The 19,644-nt window shown below is 40.1% G+C and overlaps 1 protein-coding gene across 8 annotated transcripts in view; it reads right to left on the reverse strand.

Moving 5' to 3' along the window:
* The window catches only part of LOC102777386 (dynactin subunit 1), a 36,770-nt gene extending 17,455 nt beyond the window's left edge, over window positions 1–19,315 (reverse strand). For 2 of the 8 annotated variants that reach the window (XM_087833190.1, XM_087833187.1), the window contains exons 1-5: window positions 18,892–19,314; window positions 13,813–14,064; window positions 11,546–11,624; window positions 9,229–9,260; window positions 753–773 (exon numbers count right to left, since the gene is read on the reverse strand). In XM_087833190.1, the coding sequence (XP_087689316.1) occupies window positions 753–773; window positions 9,229–9,260; window positions 11,546–11,624; window positions 13,813–14,064; window positions 18,892–18,924 (417 nt within the window). In that variant the 5' untranslated portion in view covers window positions 18,925–19,314. Of the gene's footprint in view, window positions 1–752; window positions 774–3,398; window positions 3,417–7,202; window positions 7,248–9,228; window positions 9,261–11,545; window positions 11,625–13,812; window positions 14,065–18,891 lie in introns of all 8 variants that reach the window. The other 6 variants (XM_087833184.1, XM_087833182.1, XM_087833186.1 and 3 more) reach the window with 6 other exon arrangements.
* Window positions 19,316–19,644: the final 329 nt, after the last annotated feature.

Raw genomic sequence — 19,644 nt, forward strand, 5'->3', positions numbered from 1 at the left:
TCTTTCATGTTTGCACATGATTTAATTAATCACTGCACCTCTTTCTCTGTCCAAGCAAAATGTAAAGAAATTGGGTAAGGTGCACCACTTTTGCACCGTGCTCTTAATTTAACTCAACTTTGGGGCTGGATTTAGCTTCTCTATAAAATCACCTACATCAAAATAATTGTTAAATTATTTATCATTACATTTTTTTATTCTACTAACTGAGACCTGAACATCTGTATAATATTAAATGTCTATATATTAACAGATATTTGATTATTCATGCTCATTGTTTTGTTAGCTTCAGACAAAGGAGAATTTCAGTTGTTTATTAGCTGTTGTAAATTTCCCCCCAAAAAAATATACAAATGGGTCCTTCTTCAGTAGACCTCAATAGTGACCCCAGACACAATTAAGACCTTAAAATAGAGAAAACAAATACCGATGTAATACTAAATGAGAAGTGCTGAAAATATTCTGAAAATATATGAAAAAAGGTGTGCAGCAGATGGAAAGCAATAAGAAATAAAGCAAACTTTAGATGAATAAATGTAGTGTTGACATAAACATAAAATGTTTTAAAAAGTGTAAAATCTGTAAGATTAAAGTGGACTGTCTTTTATGCTTTTGAACAAAAATATGATTCGTGTTATGAGTTATGTGCATAAATCTGATCTGCCTCATGAAGTGAAAATAATAATCACACGTTCAAATAACGCAGGCTGACAAAAGGTGGAAACCCTGATGATGTTGAAGACTGGGCTCACCTTTGGCCTTCTGGCCGTGGTCTGAAGAAGAGGAGAGGAAGCAGGTAAAGGTCAAGGGGCAGCAGGAGGAGAGGAGGGAAGGGAAGGGAAGGAAACAAACAACCAGGGTTAGTGATTCAAGGCAAAGTCATAGTAAAGAAAGATTACAAAAAAAATAAAAAGTAAGAATGAGTGGATGAAGCTGATATGACTTTAGGACATTGTTGAGTATTTGCTGCTTCACTCACAGTTGAAACCCTGTTCTTCTTGACAAGACGCCTCTACTTATATTACTATCATCTATCATAATAACATCTACACAGATCTCTGCTCTGTTTCTCTAATGATCTTTATTGTCTTAACTGATCTCTGGGCCTCATCTCATCCACCCATATGACCACAGTCTTGGCAACAACAGAGACACTGACTGGTACTGCCGCTGTGACCTCAATGACCGCATTGTGTCTCAGTTAGCTTCATCTATGTCGAACTAGATTCATACTGCTGAGGTAACAGCAGCATTCGGGTACAACATGTGTTTCAGACATGCTACACCGCAGGGTGGATGACAGGATTTGCAGTTAAGCTTGTAAAGAAACACTTTGCACTGTATAACATGGGTTTCACTATTTTTGATTTCCTACCTCGAGGATGACAATGACAAATGCAGTCAAACTATAGATTCCCTGGTAACTTGTCCACAAGTCTTCAGTCACCCAGGCCTATAGACTAGCCAACAACCCCCTGTGAGGAATGTGTATTCCTCAGTGGGTTGGCGAGTGGTTTTTGAAACCAGTTGCAAAGTTGCTGCAACACAAATGCCCTTGTGATTGGTTTTGGTAGCAGACTACCACGGCCGACTACAGTTTTCATAGAAGATACCAACTTGTCTGCAAACACTTGCCATCTATCCACTGACCAGTAGTAAAACTTATGCAAACTGGGAATGCCTCCAAAATAAGAAATTGAAAGCAACATATTTTAAAACTTTTACTTTGGTGGTCTCCATTTATGGTTTGTGTCACACTCTGCAGTTTTACTATTGCTTATTGTGGGGCTTATTGTGGGGCTTATTGTGGGACTTATTGTGGGGCTTATTGTGGGGCGATCATGGCTCAAGAGTTGGGAGTTCGCCTTGTAATCGGAAGGTTGCCGGTTCGAGCCCCGGCTTGGACAGTCTCGGTCGTTGTGTCCTTGGGCAAGACACTTCACCTGCCGCCTACTGGTGTTGGTCAGAAGGGCCGATGGCGCGATATGGCAGCCTCGCTTCTGTCAGTCTGCCCCAGGGCAGCTGTGGCTACAACTGTAGCTGCCTCCACCAGTGTGTGAATGGGTGGATGACTGGGTGTGTAAAGCGCTTTGGGGTCCCTAGGGGGGACTAGTAAAAGCGCTATACAAATACAGGCCATTTACCATTTACCATTTTAGCAAGTATTTGGGGAGTATATGCAGACAAGCTGGCATCTTTCATAAGTCTGCAAGGAGGTGCTCGGTACAGCACTGTAACCCAACTTCACCTACTAGCAGCAAAAAACCTCCAACATTCGACTGGTAGAAATACATTTTTCCCAACTAACCGAAGGTTATCAGGGCTTCATAGACTGATCTCTAGGCCCAGGTTACATGACCTAATTATTTTCCAGCGACATGAAATTGAGAAACTGAGTCGCTATTCAGCAGTTTAAAATCATAGTCTGTTTTTCTGCAACATACTAAAGTTCAAATAATTTTCTTTAAAGATCCTGGAAGTAAGTCTTGCGACTAGTAAGTCTAGTAAGTCTAGATTTGCACATGGAAAAGATTTATAATATATTACAAATGTACCAATTAACCATTGTCTGTTAATGTTAAATTACAGAGGAAACCATCTTTGACGATACAGGAAATTCTGAAGCAGGCACTGCTACAATAAATCTACAGTTAACAATATAAATCTTTTCTTGTGACTATCACTTCATATTAAATTACGTCTATGATGATTGGCTCAGCATTTAAACTTAACCCAAGCCTGACCAGACACTTGTATACTTTCTACCATATTCATGTAAAATGATCTGTTGCATCCAATTATCTTCCACTATCTGCCCTCAGTTCACTCAGTCAATATCCATCTCCATCTGGGCTTTAGCTTGTTATTGTTCTTCATTGGATTAAAGCACTACCATCCAACAGAAACTCGCCCAAGCTTATAGCTGTACCACCTAAGATCTGTCAGTCCTCTTAAACCACCATGTTGTGCTATAGTTGCCAGAACAAACTGTACTCAAACCACATCTGCTTGTTTGCCACATCTGCAAACAGTGATGGAAATCAACGTATAGTCTAAGACATAGCTTCCGTATGATGAGGCTAAATAAAACAATAAATATGATACAAGGCAACTCAACAACTGCAAACACATGTAGAAGCATGGACAGCTACCAACAGCGTGGGCAAAATTAACTTTGAAGTCAAAGAAAGAGCACAGCTGAGCTGCAAACACTTTTACTTGTGCTGGGAATATTAAATATCAGTGGTCTGGGAAGAAAAATGGGGAAAAAGGCAATTCCACCTTAAACAAAATGAGGACACATGACCTTTACAACAGCTCTGCCAACAAAACGAAAAGGATGATAACATCAACACAAGAAACCCAACAGAAAAAGAGCATCACATGGAGTTCTGTACCTTCCGGGGTGCAGGAGTCTGTCTCATCATTTTTGCAAGGGAAGAAGACATACACACACACGGTCACCCAGAAACATACAAACACACACACACACACACAAACAGGAAGCTGATAAAACAGGCAAAGATCCACAGACAGCGGGTTCAGAACAGACAGGCGGAAAGCTGAAGCTGAACAGTCAGACAGGCAGCGGCTCAGGCCGGGGAGCTGCAGTGGTGCAAATGGCCGCGGCGATTTATTCCCAGGCTCCCCCTCCCTCCTTCTGTTCGTCCCTTCCTCCTGCTATCGTCCTCCTTTATGTCCTCTTTCTCTCATAATCCATTTGCCGGCGCCCTCTGTCAGCACCTCTCTTCTGCTCTCGCCTCTGATTAGGACTCGAACATCCCTCTGCCACGAGCCTCCAGCCTGCTGCCGTTTCCTGCTACACCGGAGACGCCTCTCCTCCCCTAACCTCGCTCTCCAACCCTCTGTCTCATTTCCCCCCCTCTTCTCTCTCTCGCTTGTTGGGATTTGTCAGCTGCTCCTGCATTACATCACTGTGTGCCCTCCTCCCTCCCTGCTGCTCACCCACTCATCACCACCTCTAACACAGACAGACAGGGGGGAGGGAGGGAGAGGGGGAGGGAGGGATGGGTGGGAAGTGGTGATTGGGGACAGACAGGGGAGGAAAGGGATGATGTGAGGCAGAGGAGGGCGGGGCTGTAAATGGAGGTGAGAGGGAAAAATGAGCAGCCATGCTGATGCAAGCCTCTCTTATCTCCTAGCAACGCTGGCAGATCCTCAAAAAGGTTCATTAAAATGAGGCTGACGAAAACAAAAGGGGTAGGGGGGCGCGACACCTGAGCGGCTTTATGAGGTATACCTTTCTTAGTGAGTCTTGCTATTTTTGAACTGCGCCTAACCGTGCTTTACATAGACACATACCCAGAATACAGAGGTTAAGAAAGCCTCACATAAAAACTCAGAAATGCAAACATCATGACAGCCAGAGATAAGATCTGAACTTTAAAAGTAACATTAACTGTAGCAAAAGGGGTTTTTTTTTAATTAAAAGGGAGATTTAATAGTTCGACAGTCTCCTAAAGAGCCGTCTAAGGAAGCAATCGTGATACCTTCCTCACTAATCTGTTGCTCTGCACCAACAGCTCAGCAGGAAGAGAGAGGGATCTCTAAGAGGATTAATCCACAAAGTATAAGATACTCTGATTAGTTGTGAGCTTTAAACCTCAAATACTTTCACGTCATGGGCAAAAAAACATGGGGAGAAAATGTCCAATGAGGTTTTAGTAAACGGGCGATGTTTAAGAGTATTAGGAATCTGATTGTGGAGAGAAAAAAACAAAACAAGCAACAGGACGTCAGGCTGCGGAGGCAGAGAAAAAAACAGCTTATGAGTATCTATTACAGAGCAGCTTAGAGAAAACTGTCCTGTTCAAATATTAAACATATTTTTTCATAATCCACTCAAATTCTCTCCAGCACACAGACTAAGTGCTACTCTGAGAGCGATGGAGCGAGAGCGGCCGACAGACAGAGTGGATGCTGAGATGGGTGGAGATGTATCAGGTTCCTGCTTTCCCAGCACACAGAAGGAGGATCGCTGCCTCCGAGGTCACTGCAATGCAGCTTCAACAAAACAAAAGGAGATAAAATTACTGTCCAGAAAGCATAAATAAGCCCAAAACCTTAGCTGAGAAAAATAATGGCTTAAGGGTCAAGCTTCAGAACAGCAGTACAAAAGCATTTTACTTTGCTTTTCCTTCGCTGAGTTTCCATTTTGGTCTTGTCTGTAACATTTCCTACTCTTCCTCAGTTTCACCGGCTCTGTGACTGAACATTTGATCCTCCTGCTTTAAAGTTCCCTCCTGATGTTCAAAGTCAGCCTGCCAAGGAGGAGATGCAGACCAGGAGACGATAAAGAAGAACCGAGCTGACGGGAAATCTATACTCTGCAGGTTACTGCAGGCAGGAGGGCAGCTCACTTCACCTCAGTCGCATTCTGACATTTTCAAGGAACGCCTGCATGTATGAGTCAGCCAGGAATGACAAAGAGCAGCGGACAACCAGCTTGGATCTCATGATAGACGTGTGGGAACAAATAGAAAATATAATTTCCTTATAATATTGTAACTTTGTGGCTGGTCTCAAAATTATTGTGTAACAGGATAACGTACACACCACCCTGTCTTTAATAAAGACCTTTATTAACAAGAGTAATAGGGAGTGGTGCAACAGATGGTCCAGCCGTCACAGAGCAGTGAAGTCAGCATCATGCAGTCAGTGTGGAATCACATGAAAAAGACAGAAGAGCTGCGGTTCTCTAAGATGCTTAAAACAACCTTGGCTGTCATTCAAGAATCAAAGGCTGGATCACTGGACTTTTCAACAACAACCGAACTAATCCATCTCATTCACACAAACAGAGACTTCAGGGTTTAATATAAAAGTCTTAACTTCCATAATAGGTTGCAAGATATGTTAATGTTATCAAAAATGCGTGAATATTCAACTTAGTATCTAGACTGAGCAGAAATATCCCAAAAGTGACAGAGGAGTGGATGAGAGGGCAGGACCAAAACCCATGAACCCCAAAAGATGTCCTGATCTTTACAGTTATTTTTATTTCATGCAATTAATCTGCTGCAAAAAATATCTATTGCCAATCAAAAAGTCTAAAGCTAAGGTGTAGAACATAAGATCCAGAAACGGCCTGGCAAAGACTCAAATCTGGCCGGTCTTTGGAGAATGTGAAGGAGGATATAAATTTTAGACTTTTAACTGTATTTTTCACAATAATAAAGACCTCCCCAGAGCTATTCACACTACACCAACATAATTAGCCAATAGAAAAACAGTTAAATGAGACAATTTCCATTTTTTTCATTGTCTACTATACTTTTTTTTTTACAGTCTGTCCACAGTAAAATAATAGAACAGATTCTGTGAATTAACGAAACCTTCTGCTTTATAACTACAGGACAGTGAGGGTAACATGCTGCCAGGACTTTAACAGCTTTTACAACCTGTAAGACACAGGTGACCCTCCCCTCCCATGCCAACCAAACAGCAGACCATGGCTTTAACGAGTGGGGGGAGATCGTAACAGTTGTGCTGACACATTTCTTCATCATGTAGAAAACCTGAGACATACTGTTGAAATCATACTTCTTTTTCTTACTTTGATATTGCGGAGATTAAATGTGCAGTTAAACTTCTTTACATCGACACAAAGAGGATTTTCACCACTCTGGCCCATCCAAACAAACAGAAAACAAAATGGGCTGTATGTGGTGCATAATGTAAAATCTGTTTGACATCCCTGAGATAGTTACATAATAATGATGGACTGCTTTTTGTCCTTTTTGTTAGCTCATGTGTGTCATTTTACTTTTATAGATGCAACCTTGCAGAGGCAGTAGGTGGTAAGTGGTAACCATTATTGTTAAAAAACAATGGTTCCATGCAGGAACCACTGCACGTTCACAGAGCCTCTGAAAAACCTTTGGACACTTAGCAAACTTAGCATGTTTGAATGTGCACAGAAAGCAGAAGACCAAGCAGACAATGTTGGACAGAGCTGCACCGAACAGAGAGCAGAGAGGGCGGTGAGGTGATGGGACACAGCTTTCATTCATACAAACACAGAGCGCTTCAGTACAGAGACCAGAGATGGCGGTGTGGTAGGCTGCGAGGAGTCATGGGCAAAATGAGGGGTGAGGCTCTGTTGCCATGCAGCAGCGAGGCCATTCAGAGCCACGGTTACCACGGCTACTACGGTTATCATCATAACATTACCACTGTACCGAGGTTAGAGAAACATGCAGCACCTTTTTGGGTTTCACTCCTCGCTGCGTCGGTCAAAGGAGGTAAGGAGACGAGGAAAGGAAGGAGGAGGGAGGGAGGGTGAAGGTTAAAGATCAGGAGTTTGTCAGCAGCATGCCGGAGGTGATGGGAACTGTGGTGGTTTGGACCTGTGTGTTGGACCTCAATAACTTTCACAAACACAAATCTCTTCATACTCACTTCTTCATTCTCATTTTGTTCATTTTCTCCACATTAAACTACACTTTTGAGTAAAAATATTTCCATTGCCTATTATTAAAATAATTTGAGCCATTTTCCCATGGCTGGTCAACAAAATAATATATATTCTTCCATTTTCTATGACACAAGCAATAAAAATGGAAACAATGAGATCCAACAAATACAGTATATGTAAACATGAAGTACTGCTTCTTTCAAGGGTAAGGTTTTACATATTAGGACATAAAAGATTATCTGGTCATTACCAGGTATTAAAATTAGATCAACACAACCTAAGATGAACAATAAACAAGACACAGTACAATTTGTAATATATTTAACAAAAACTGAGTGAAAAATCAGAAGCAGCGTGTGAAAAACATAAGCACACTCCATGATTCAGTACCTTGTAAAACCACCAACAGCAACAAAAACCTGAAGTGACTGTTTTCACTTTATCACTTACTAAGGACCAGATTATTTTCATTATGTCCTCATACGTGAAACCTTACAGTTAACTTTCTTTTTACAATGACTGTACAATTTGCATAAATAAAACAACATATCTAGTCATAGAAAAAAGTCATTTAAATGTGACTAATTTGGAATATAGTTTTTAAATCAAATGCCTCCGTTCTGGTTTCCCTTTGACAGAGTGAACTTATCATTACAGGTTATTCCCTGTGCAAAGATTCTCTCAACATGCTGACATTTGAATCCAGGACTGTCAGTGGATTAACCTTTAACAGCAAAGAGATTTTTTTTGCCTTGATGTGTACAACTTTAAAGTTTAATTCAAACCCAAGACTTCTCAAAATTCCTTTAAATCCAGATATCCATATATCACTATAGTCACATCCATAAACCATGTTTGCTTTTGCTCTTTTCATCAAAAGTGAACTCTTACACCATATTAACAGACTGCAGGTTTAAAGTAAATTTAACCAGTATACTTCTCTTCAGCACCAGATTTCTATTAAAACATATAACGAACATATAACAATTCCTATGAAAAATTACTGCAATGGATTTAAGTGTCAGTTTGACCTGAAGGCAAATGTCAAGCACACTAAATAAATTATTAGTTAGATCAGTGCTTTTTTACTCCTGAGTCATGGCTCTGATGTGCTGGATTTTTTCTATATTTTTTTTAGTGTCTACCAAACATGCAGAGTAACACTGGACTTACGTGAGTAAACGGCGCCCTCTACTGGACAGAGAGAACTCATTCAACTCTAGAGCTACAATTTGGTTTAGCACATTTCTGAACTTGGTAAACTCAGATTAAACTATAATTACATTAAGATGAATTAAGTGGAAACATTTACAGATGTACATGTGCAAGAGCCTCATATAATATTCCATATTGTTTAATAATCCCATTACTTTATTTTTTATTGTAAATTAGAACTAATTACCACATCACAGTGTTATGTTACACTAGTTTCATGTAGGAATCACCTTTTAAATTCACAGCCATGCTATGATGAAGCCAAATTAAATGTTAATCTACTGCAGGCACTTAAAACACCTGATCCTAACAAAACCTGTGAAAATGCAGCCATCAGAAATGAATTAAATATCTCACATATGAATCTCCCTGCAGAGTGCAAATCGCCAAACAATAAACACCAACACATAGCACTTACTTTAGTACGTCTATGTGTGTGTGTGTACAGGTGGGAGTCTGTATGCATGAATGTGTGTACGTGCAGTGTGGGTGTGTGTGTATTCAGGTGTCAGGCGGCACGTTTGCCTCGGCTTTCCTGCAAACTTTGTGTCACAGTGCAGCGTTATCTGACTCACCAGTTTAGCAGACTTGGCTGACTCCAGGATTTCTGACGAGATAAAGAAGAAACACATTCCCAGAATATTAAGATAAAAATCTTTAAGAGTTATAAAAGTCCCACAGCAGGTTATGGCGCAAACAGAGTCAACATAATTTATTGTTCATTCACCAGATGGTCAAACCTGACTGGCAGCTGTTGAAACGTGTATGCACCCTTATTTAAAATTCACTTCTCCATGCCCTTTTTTCCCTACTCATGTTATTGAGGGAAAGTGTTATTTGTATGCTGGTGATCTCACCGTCACTTTCAGAGCCCCTTTTACAAATCACTTCCAGAGAAAAGCCACATCTTAAGACAATAACTTTTCTTTCTGGCTTTCAGGCTGGCAGAGTTCCAAATTAAAGGCTCTAACTCACATAATGGCTGTAGCAGCAGGTAAAAGAGACAGAAATCTGCATCCTGGAAGATTTGTGTAATAGTAATAATCTGAATAATGTCTCTTTCTTCCACTCACAGAAAATAAAACGAATAGAAATGTGATTGTGGTTTACAAACTTGCGTGTCAGAGATTATTGTGAAAGGGCGACAGAACCGGATGTTCCAATGCCGATATTTTCTTGTTTTCAGTTGGCTGATTGATTTCATCTGTGTCTTGGAGGCCCTTCTCATGTTTAAAAATAAGAAAATATTGGCAATAAGGCAGAGGTAAAATTACAATGCGTACAATGTGCCTTGCCGCAAATTAGCAACAACAGGCAAAACAAGAGAAAACTGTAAAGTTGAGACCCACAGTGGCTGAATATATTTGAAGATATGAAGATGTAATATGGGAAGGCATGTTGTAAGAATTCAATAACATTGAATGGATAACGGTAAAGCCAGAGTGGATATAAAACTCACTGAAAAAGGTACCAGAACAAGAGACAGACATTTTTTAAATATATTTATGGGGTGTAAAAAAAGTAGCTCAACTAAATAGACTGGAGCCTTTTGAATGTTATTACTTATACCTGTCAGCTACACTTACTGCTCATCTTTCCCTTTGAATTTTGGTGCATAGCAGCATTTACAGAAGCACTCAGCGTTTCAAGGCTTTAAATGAAAAAGTGTCTTGTTGCCAGGTTACATCTTAATCAACTGTTCAGTCTCATTTAATCTGCCTTTTCATGGCCCAGATGTCCATCAAAAATCCCACAAAAAAAGTGTTTACCACTAAAACATCAAGAGTTTAGTGGGGAGAAAATAATGTGTTATCCACATATATGTGTGTTAAGATCTCAAATCCACTTTGGGATCCACATTCATAATTCCCTCACTTGATAAGACATGACATGATAACATATTTCCTTGTAATGTTAATCTGCTGTTTTATGTTTTTTAGACCTGACACTTCTTCATTTATCCAGTTTCCTAATTTTTCTAAGGACATGCTACACACCAAGTTTTCAGCTAATAAGTCTTTCGAAATCACCGTATTTGTGCAAAAAAAAAACAATTTTATGCCTGTTAAACTATGTTATCTTTAACATTTTATATAGATTCAAGTAGTGGAACACATTATATGTTCTTGTGACAGGCTGTTAGTAACAACATGCATAAAATGGGAATTTAAAGTTCGTTCTGTGCCAAGTTATCTGTAATGCGTAGAGACGTAGACACAAGTTAAGCGCCTTTTTTATGCTTGAGTGATTTACGGGTCAGTGTTACATGACTTTAAAAAAATAAATATATAAAAACATTCCTCTGAAAACAGCCAGAGGAATGAAGTTTGGAGAACTACTGCTCAAAAAGTTTGCAAAAAAGTCGGGCTCCATAGGAGACAAATACAAAGATATGAGGGGCGGCTCAAGATATAGCAAAGTACTCTTAAATAAAGAGAATAGCTATTGTTTAAACTGTGGCCCGATCATCATCATCATCACCTTTATTTATAAAGCACTTTAAAACAACCACCGATGAAGAGTTTGACATCTGCTGGTGGCTAACTTACCGTACGAGGGATTCAAATCCACAATTTTTACTTGTTATTCACTCGTCACATAAGTAAAACCAGGCAGCATCCCTGTAATAAGATACTAAATGTACCAAAGTGCGTTTATATCTTAGATCTTCAGCTGTCTTTCTAAACTACAGCAGGAGAGCAGGTGAGAATAAACCCTGCTTATTGGTTTCAAATATGGCATGCACACTTACTATCAGGCTCTATAAGGACAAGATAGACTGGATTTTACTGTGTCTGGGCATTTTTCAAATTTTACTCATAAAGCAGTACCAGCAGAATACTAAAGACGACCTGCAAATATGACCATCTGGATGTGTGTGTGCGTTCTCACCTCGTTTGGGAACCTTGCCAGTGCCAGGCTCAGGTGTCTCAGGAGACGTTGTGTCTGCCCCATCATCTACAAGCTGGATCTGAGACAGCGGGAGAGAGACGTTTAGTCATGTCTTCCAAAAGCACAACTGTGAGTGCTGCTGTTAAATGAAAGAGGTGACAGAGATGAAGAGGCATATCGCAAAAGGGGAGCCACAAGTGAGCCTTTTAAGCCAAGCAGGAGACACGCTGAAGAGGATTAGTGACACAACTGCTAATCTACAGTAAAGCTGAATCTTATGCATAAACGTGTAATTCTACATAGGTTTGATGTTTCTTTTTAGCATTAAATTTGTATCACTTTTTTTCAGCACAGTCAAAAGGTAAAAAGCTTTAACAGTTACTGGTGACTGTAACAGAACACGCAAAGTATAAACTGTTCGCTGCTAACATTTAAGTACAACCACCATCACATTAATTGGTAATGATTTTTTTAGCCCTGAAGTGGATGGATTTGACGAGCAGCCAAAGAGTGATTGATGTGTTTGGATTCAGCAATGTAGACATCTGGTTCTGATTTGATGACTGCAACAACTTTGTGTAATTTGATCATAATAAGCTACCGTAAAATGGTGCTTGTCCCAGCACTAAAACAAATAGAATTAAACTGACAGTCACAAAGACAGATGTGACAATACTGCAAGTTACATTACACTGACTGTTTATTATTGTGTGCCCGCACATAAGAGATATCCTGCAGGTACCATTTCTTCCAATCTTTTGACTTTTTCTTTTTAGTAGTAACAGTCCAGTTCCACATTAGGTTGGCAACCCTAGAGATGTAGATTACAGTCACATGATTAACATAAACCTCACTGTAAACTTGCTCCTTCCAAACAGATTTATTTATTTATTGCCAGACTCAGTGTGGCCTTCTCTTAGCGCTACTTATGAAGGATAAAGCTGGTAAAGTAAGCCATCGTAATAATCACAGGTCCATAACCTTAGCCAGTATAATATTTCAGAAAGACTTTTGCAGGATAAATACATTTTTTAAATTTAAACCCAAACATGGAACTGGTCTGTGTATGTATATTTTGAAGGAAATTATAAACAAACACAAGAAAAGACATCATCAGTTTGTATTTGTTTTATTTCTATGCCTGCAAACCTTTGATTGTGTAAAACAGAGTTATTTTGCTGAGCTGAGTCATAAAGGGATGCCTGAATACATTGTGAGAGTTCTGATTTATTTCTATTCCAAACGGACGTTACAAGTAAAATGAAGAGACAGCATTTCAGCCCTAATAGTGTTAGAAGAGGAAGAATTTTATCCTGGTTCTTTTTAATATTTTGATTGAAGATTTTGCGTGCCTGTAAAACTGTGTGCATGGTTAATAATATTCTAGATATTCTGAACCATATTATGTATGCAGATGATCTTGTGTCCTGGTACCACTGGTCGCCAGCAGCTCCTTCACATATGTTCTCCTCATGGTGTGGAACATATACACATGGTTATAGAACCAAGGAGATAAACACCTAGTATTTCCAGAATTTGAATACTCAGATATTAACGCTGTCTGCAATAAAGTCAAATATCTTGAACATGTTATTACAGATCAAATGATGGATGACAAAGTTATTTACAGTGTACAGCTGGATGATGTAAGCATAACCAAACATCCATTGATGAATATTTAATGCATGTACAGACAGAGTGAAGATCTCTTTATTTAGAGCATATTATACACCTGTGCCTGTTTCTCTGAGCTTGAACTGTTGCTGTGCATTAGTGCTATGTAAATAAAATGGAACTGAATGAAACCCTCTGCAACTCTGATCAGGATAAGCAGTTAAGAATATAGATGGACGGTTTCACAAGAAAGAAGTTTTCATTTACAAAAAAAACAAAAAACATAAGTAGCAAAAAAGTTAACTATTGTAATTTTAGTTTATTCTATCATCTCCTCCAGGTCACTATAGTATATATAGTATAGTATATATATATATATATATATATATATATATATATACATATATATATAGTAATTATGGTCACATTATGCAGAATTTTGAGGGAGAGAAACTCGGAGCTGTTGCAGATCAAAAAGAATAACCAAAGACCCCGAAGCAACAAAAAAAACGAAAGCACCACAGAAGACAATAAAGGAAAATATCAGCCCACACACACAGCACACTGTGCCACATAAATGGAAAACAAAATCTATTTTATGTGTTAAAAAAATAACTGGGGTAAAGACATTTACTTAATACACCTGTATTTACCTGTGACTGTCTCACAAAAATCCCATGATTCTCTTCACAGGTGAAGTAACGCTTTCCCTGTACGGTGCCGTCATTTTTGCCCTTGGCTTCATCCAGGATGACCCCCACCCATTTTCCAGAGGCAAACAGGGTGGTCCCGATGTAGGCCACTGTGCCACGCTGCCCCTTCCCAATCACCTCCACCAGGGAGCCTACTTTGACGGGCCGCCCGCCCCCGTCTGAGCTCATCCTGCTGCTGCCACTGCTGGTGGTCTGGGTGGGATGAGGAAAGAAAACACAGACCTGGGCTGTTAAAACAGGCATTTATAATCAGCTCAACATCACAGGTGATTTAATTTGAGTGGCATTAAGTGGTATTTAATGTTTAGCATTAGATTTATGTTAATCTAATGTATTTATGTTAAATACTACTGTTTAGTTTACTTTGAAAGAACCATTTTTCATATTGTGTTGGCAAAGGTTTGCAAAAAAATGATGTTTCACATTTAATAGATTGTCAAGATGACTGAACTGGTTGTGTTCTGGTTATATTTCTATATAAAAGTAAGGTCGCCAAACACTTGTGTCCTTTTGCAGTTAAATCATAGTCATGCAGAAACTCTGTCACAATTTGTGAGGGAACTTCTAAATTTCTTTAAAAAAAAGTTCAAATGAATTTGAAATTGTATATTTGTGATTTTCCCCAATTTATCACAGTTAATCAACACATTATAACAAACAACTGCATGTAACTACCAACTTGACCCAATTTAATCTGAGAGCAGACTGACAGCAAACTGACTCAGTCTTATTGTTATTTTCTTGCACTCCTGATGCACCTAAGACCCTTAGAAGAGAGTAACTGACCGTGAGTGATCACAGGCGTGGTCGCCGACCTTAACAGGCAACAATATTGCAAGATGATTGCACATGTTAATAGTAATTTTGGTCAAGTTGCTGTTTCCAATCACTGTTTTCCCTAGAGTGACTGTAGCAAAGACCCATTAGCTCAGGGATTAGGGTTGGTTGGGTGATACAACAGAAGGTGCTTTTATGAGACCATCCCGGTACACAGTGGCTCACCTTTGAGGGACAGAGGACCAGGCCTCATCCCGATGCTGCTCTCTCTAAATGTCAGTGCACGCTTGAACAGCACTGCTCTTTCTTTCTAGCTGAGGAGGCAAACTTTATGGTAATTCCATGGCAACAAACACCTGAGACGTCACAATGCAATTTGGATGTGTGAAGAACAAAATGCACACAAGAACGTTTTCAAATTGGCTTCAGCTACAATATTTTGTAATCAAATAGTGCTGCATAACCCAATTTACAGAGGAATGTCCTAGAATTGATGGTGACTCAGCAGAACAGTGCAGAGAGGAGCAGATATCATTCTCTGCTTCAGCTAAACACACACTGTCTATGTGTTGCTGTTTAACTTAAAGGTTAAACTACACAAAAACCTTTGTGAAAGTTTAACCAAAAACAGAAAAACAACTATAGCATGAAGACTCTTCGACAGACACTGGATCCTCTGCTGTCACTACTGCTGCAAGAAGCTGTGCTGTTATGTTAATTTGGGGCTTTTAATGATTTCTTAGAAGTGTTCATTTTCATACATCTTTACTGACTTTAACAAAACAAGAGTTGCGTGCACAAGTTTTTTATCTCGTTTATTTTGGAATAACTGTAATCTACGCATGTTGAAAAGTATACAGCCTTAAATATATACATAAACTCGCTCAAATCTGGTAACAAGTGGTGATGAAGGTTCTAAAAAGAGGTCTGTCTTTTAACTTGATAATGCCAAGCCCTATTAACTTGTCGTTAGCGATCATGACTGACAGGAACTGATAGTTTTGCTTTGTCTGCATCTCATTGGACTGCCCAATAGTCAGCACAGTATTAAAGTCCAACAAACTCAGTGAAGATCGAAGAATGAGTACAATTGCTTGACCTGATGATCCCGATGTTATTTGGATGAGTCATCACTCTGCCTTTGTCTGGAAAAAGACCTAAACTGTTATCATCAGTTGTGGGAAAATTGGTTAGGATCAACCCAGGAACCACAAAGGCTCAAGCCTGCCATGAGCTGAACACTACAGGAACACCAGCATCTGTCATGGTCCTGAGACTGCTGACTCAGTGTTTTTGTTTTGATTAAGAGTTGCTTGTGTTTCTGATTAATTCTTGATAAGATTTGCTAGTTCTTAGGTTTGATTTCTGTGCTCCCTCTGTTTAGTGTCTAGTCTGTGTCTCGGTGCCTGCCCTGGTCCCACATCTCCTGTCTAAGTTATCCCTGTCCTTGTGTTCCCTCTGTACCATGTCAGTATCGGGTCTTGAGTCTGTGTCTGTAAGTTCAGTTGTTGTGCTTCCTGTTTTACTTTGAAAGTCTGTCTGTATTCTGTGTTGCTTCCCTTGTCTCGTCCTGCAGAATTAGTCCCACCTGTGTTTCCCTTCTGTCTCCCGTTTCTTGATTACCCCTGTGATCCCCAGCTTGTTGTCACGTCGTACCCTTTCCATGCTGTGTCTTCACCTCTGTTTCACGATAGTTTTCTAGTTCTCTGTTCAAAGCTTAGCTTTCTAGTTTCCCCAGTTTCCAAGGTAATGCTTAGTGCTTTGAGTTCTTGTTTTTTTGCCCTGTATTCATGAAGAGTTCTTCCAGCAATAAATGCTGCACTTTATTTTAACGTTCCTTTTCCGAGTCCTGCATTTGGGTCCAATCTCCTGCCTTCCACACGGCAGAACATAACAGCGTCACTGTCCACAGTGAAGCCAGTTTCACGTTGCAATGGACTAAGAGCAATGTTTTGTGCCGACCAAGAAAGAAACCTCTACTTCAAATCCACTACACATGCCTGTGTAAAATCAACATCTTTAAGCTTGATTTAAATTTGTAGCTGCCCACATTAATAAATCAAACTAATTCTGGAGAAAAGTTTTTTGGTCAGACAGAACAAAGACAACACTATTTGGTCACGACAAAAGGTATGTTTGAAAGTAAAGGTGAGGTTTTCAAACCTAAGCACACTGTACCAACTGTAGCATCATGCTCTGGGGCTGTTCTGCTGCCAGTGGTACTGGTACACTGAAAAAAGTGAATGGAACAATGAAGGAAGAGGACTACCTCCAAATCCTTCAACTTCACCTCAAATCAACAGCTACGGTTGAAACTTGAACACAGTATTCTAACAGGACAATCATCTCAAACACATCAAAACTGGTTTGGAATTAAAAAAGCAGGCTGACATTAAGTTTCTGGAACAGCCTTCCCAAAAGGAAGGCAATAAACCAGTTTAAAATGTAAATGAACTCTACCAATTTTTCCAAGAAACGTTGTCAAATATCCAGCCAAAGCACCTGGTCAAGGTGCAACTTGCCAAGGGACATTTAACCAAAGTGGAGGTGGTTGTAACTTTTTTTTGCCCTGTGCGGAATAGAGAAAGTCCAAAATAAATTTAAACTTGTGTTCCCAGTTCTTGCTTTTAAAGTCAATGAAGATGTATGCTGTACAATTATTCCACTCTGCAAAAAGAACAATTCAAAGAAATAATTCAAAGCCCTGTGACATGTATCTCCACAATGAGTCGATGTAAATTTCTGAACACAAATGTACATTATGGTAATTCTAGTTCTAAACATAAACCTCAAACATTTGACTTTACTTCTTGTTTTCTGTGACAAACATGTGGCTTACCGTACTACATATTTGGTATAAGTTTGAACTTGTTAGCTTTTAGGTCTTCAAAATCTAATCTGATCATCTGCTCCACATAAAGCATGAAGCTTCCACTACACTGTGCATTATTCTTGAGTTTCAGTATTCATGAAAACATTAAAACATAAAATCTGGTTGAACCACATGCCTAAAGGTCTTAGACAATCAGTACCCTAATGTAAGGTCAATGAAACTTTGCAAAGTATACATTGGAATGTTGGTGTTTCAATGATTTAAAGGCACTCACCTCACACTGGATGAAAGTTACATACATGTATCTTTATTATAAACAACCATAGCTCCTCACACATAATGTCAGACAGCCACTGCTGATATTCCCTTGAGTGGCAGCTTTTCTTCAAAGCCTGGACCCCCTTAATTGTTTAAAGTCTAATTAACACCTCTTATAATTCATGACCAACATGGAGCGAGACATTTTAACTAGTCATGAGCAATAAATTCTGTTTCCACAGTTTCTACGTCACATCTGAGTCCTCGAAGCTTTTACTTAAAGCGTCAAATCGCTTCAGTCTACATGGCTTCACAGGGCAACACAGCTCAACAATCTGCAATCGCACATCCATCAGGGGATTATACTTGAAGTCATAATGAAAACTTGAAAGCTAACAAGTCTGTAATGATGTATTCACCGATGTTCAGTCATTGCTTAGAACCGTTTGCCATGTGCTGGAGGCAGAAGACCCAAGGAGGGCGTGCTGAATTATTTAGTGCCACTCTACTCTTACAACACACGCAAGGCTCACACTGACTTTAAAGCTGAAATAAGATGAAAAACCCGCATGTAGCTTTCTAATTGTCAGCACGATATTTTATTTAAGCAAGAAAAGCTGTCATATGCGTGCTTGCCACAGACCGCCTCCATATAAGTTAAAATCCATACAGTCTAGGAGCTATTTTTGCTTAGTAAGCTGACATGTAAGATCACACACTGATGTCATCCCTCCCATTGACAGCAAAGTCGCCTGACTCAGACACGGATGACAAACAGGAAGTCTTCTGGGCTCATGGATTGTGTGTTTAGCTGATAACAAAAAGCGAGCCAACTACCTACCTACTAGTTCACAGGTCGTCAGAGTCAAGTCATAGCAAAGGTATCAGCTCTCAGCATCGCAGCAGCAATGTTGATATTGCCCCGGAGGGGCATTTGAGCCGAACAAAGAGGCGACAATTCAGACAGAGGAATGCAGCAGTGAAATGGATTAGAAACCCTCCTATTGAAGGCAGGAATTGACAAGGAGAGGATGACAGAGTGAAACAAATCAAAGAAACCTTACAGAAACAATGGCCCGCTGAGCAAGACAAACTTAAACGCCACTCAGACCGTTCATTCAACTACCTTGAGCGTATATATATCCACTCACCCGGGTGTACGTATTCCTCCTAGTGTGTGACATGATTTCTGGTTGCTGAGCCCCCCACTCAAAACTGCCAGTCTTGACTGAAAGAGCGTGTTATTGGGGAGAGCGTCAGCCAGACAGAAGGGGGTCGAGGAGAGGGGAGTGGGGTTCAGTGATGCTGCCGGAGCGTCTCCCTCTTCCTCTCTGTCTCCTCGCAGAATCACACCATCCCTCTCCTATTGCTCACAGTACAGCCCGAGCTCCCAAAACTCCACCGTCCCGCCTCTCTGCTGCCCACAAGCCAAAGTCTGCGGGAGCTTTTTTCACCCTATCAGGAAGTCTCTGCTGGGGAGGATGCTGCCAATCCAGCCCTCTGATTAAAGGTGTTAAAGGCGAACAGCAGCGATACGAAGAGGGGGGGAAAGAAATAAAGCCAAGCTGGGTCTGCTGTGAGCGCATCAGCTGAGGGGCAGCACTGCACTGTGCTGTGTCTAAGCTGGCTTCTGCAGGAGGGAGGGTGGTTTAGGCCCAGACAGTGCTGCTGGGTCCTAAAGCCTGCAGACATGCTTCTCAAAATAGACAGCTATTATTCCCGTGCATGCCCTCATTATTTAGGATGATGCAGAGGTTCAGGCTTGTTTTTTTACTTCTTATCATGAGTGCACTGATCAAAGGCTACTTTCAGCCTCGGCAACACAGACTTTTAAGGTAAAAATTAATAATATTGACTCAAGTTATGATTAATCAGTCAGGGAATGGAAAAAACACATACGGGGT

This window comes from Neolamprologus brichardi, chromosome 19 (genome assembly GCF_056152115.1).
Source record: "Neolamprologus brichardi isolate AB-2024 chromosome 19, ASM5615211v1, whole genome shotgun sequence".
In the NCBI taxonomy this organism is placed as follows: Eukaryota; Metazoa; Chordata; class Actinopteri; order Cichliformes; family Cichlidae; genus Neolamprologus; species Neolamprologus brichardi.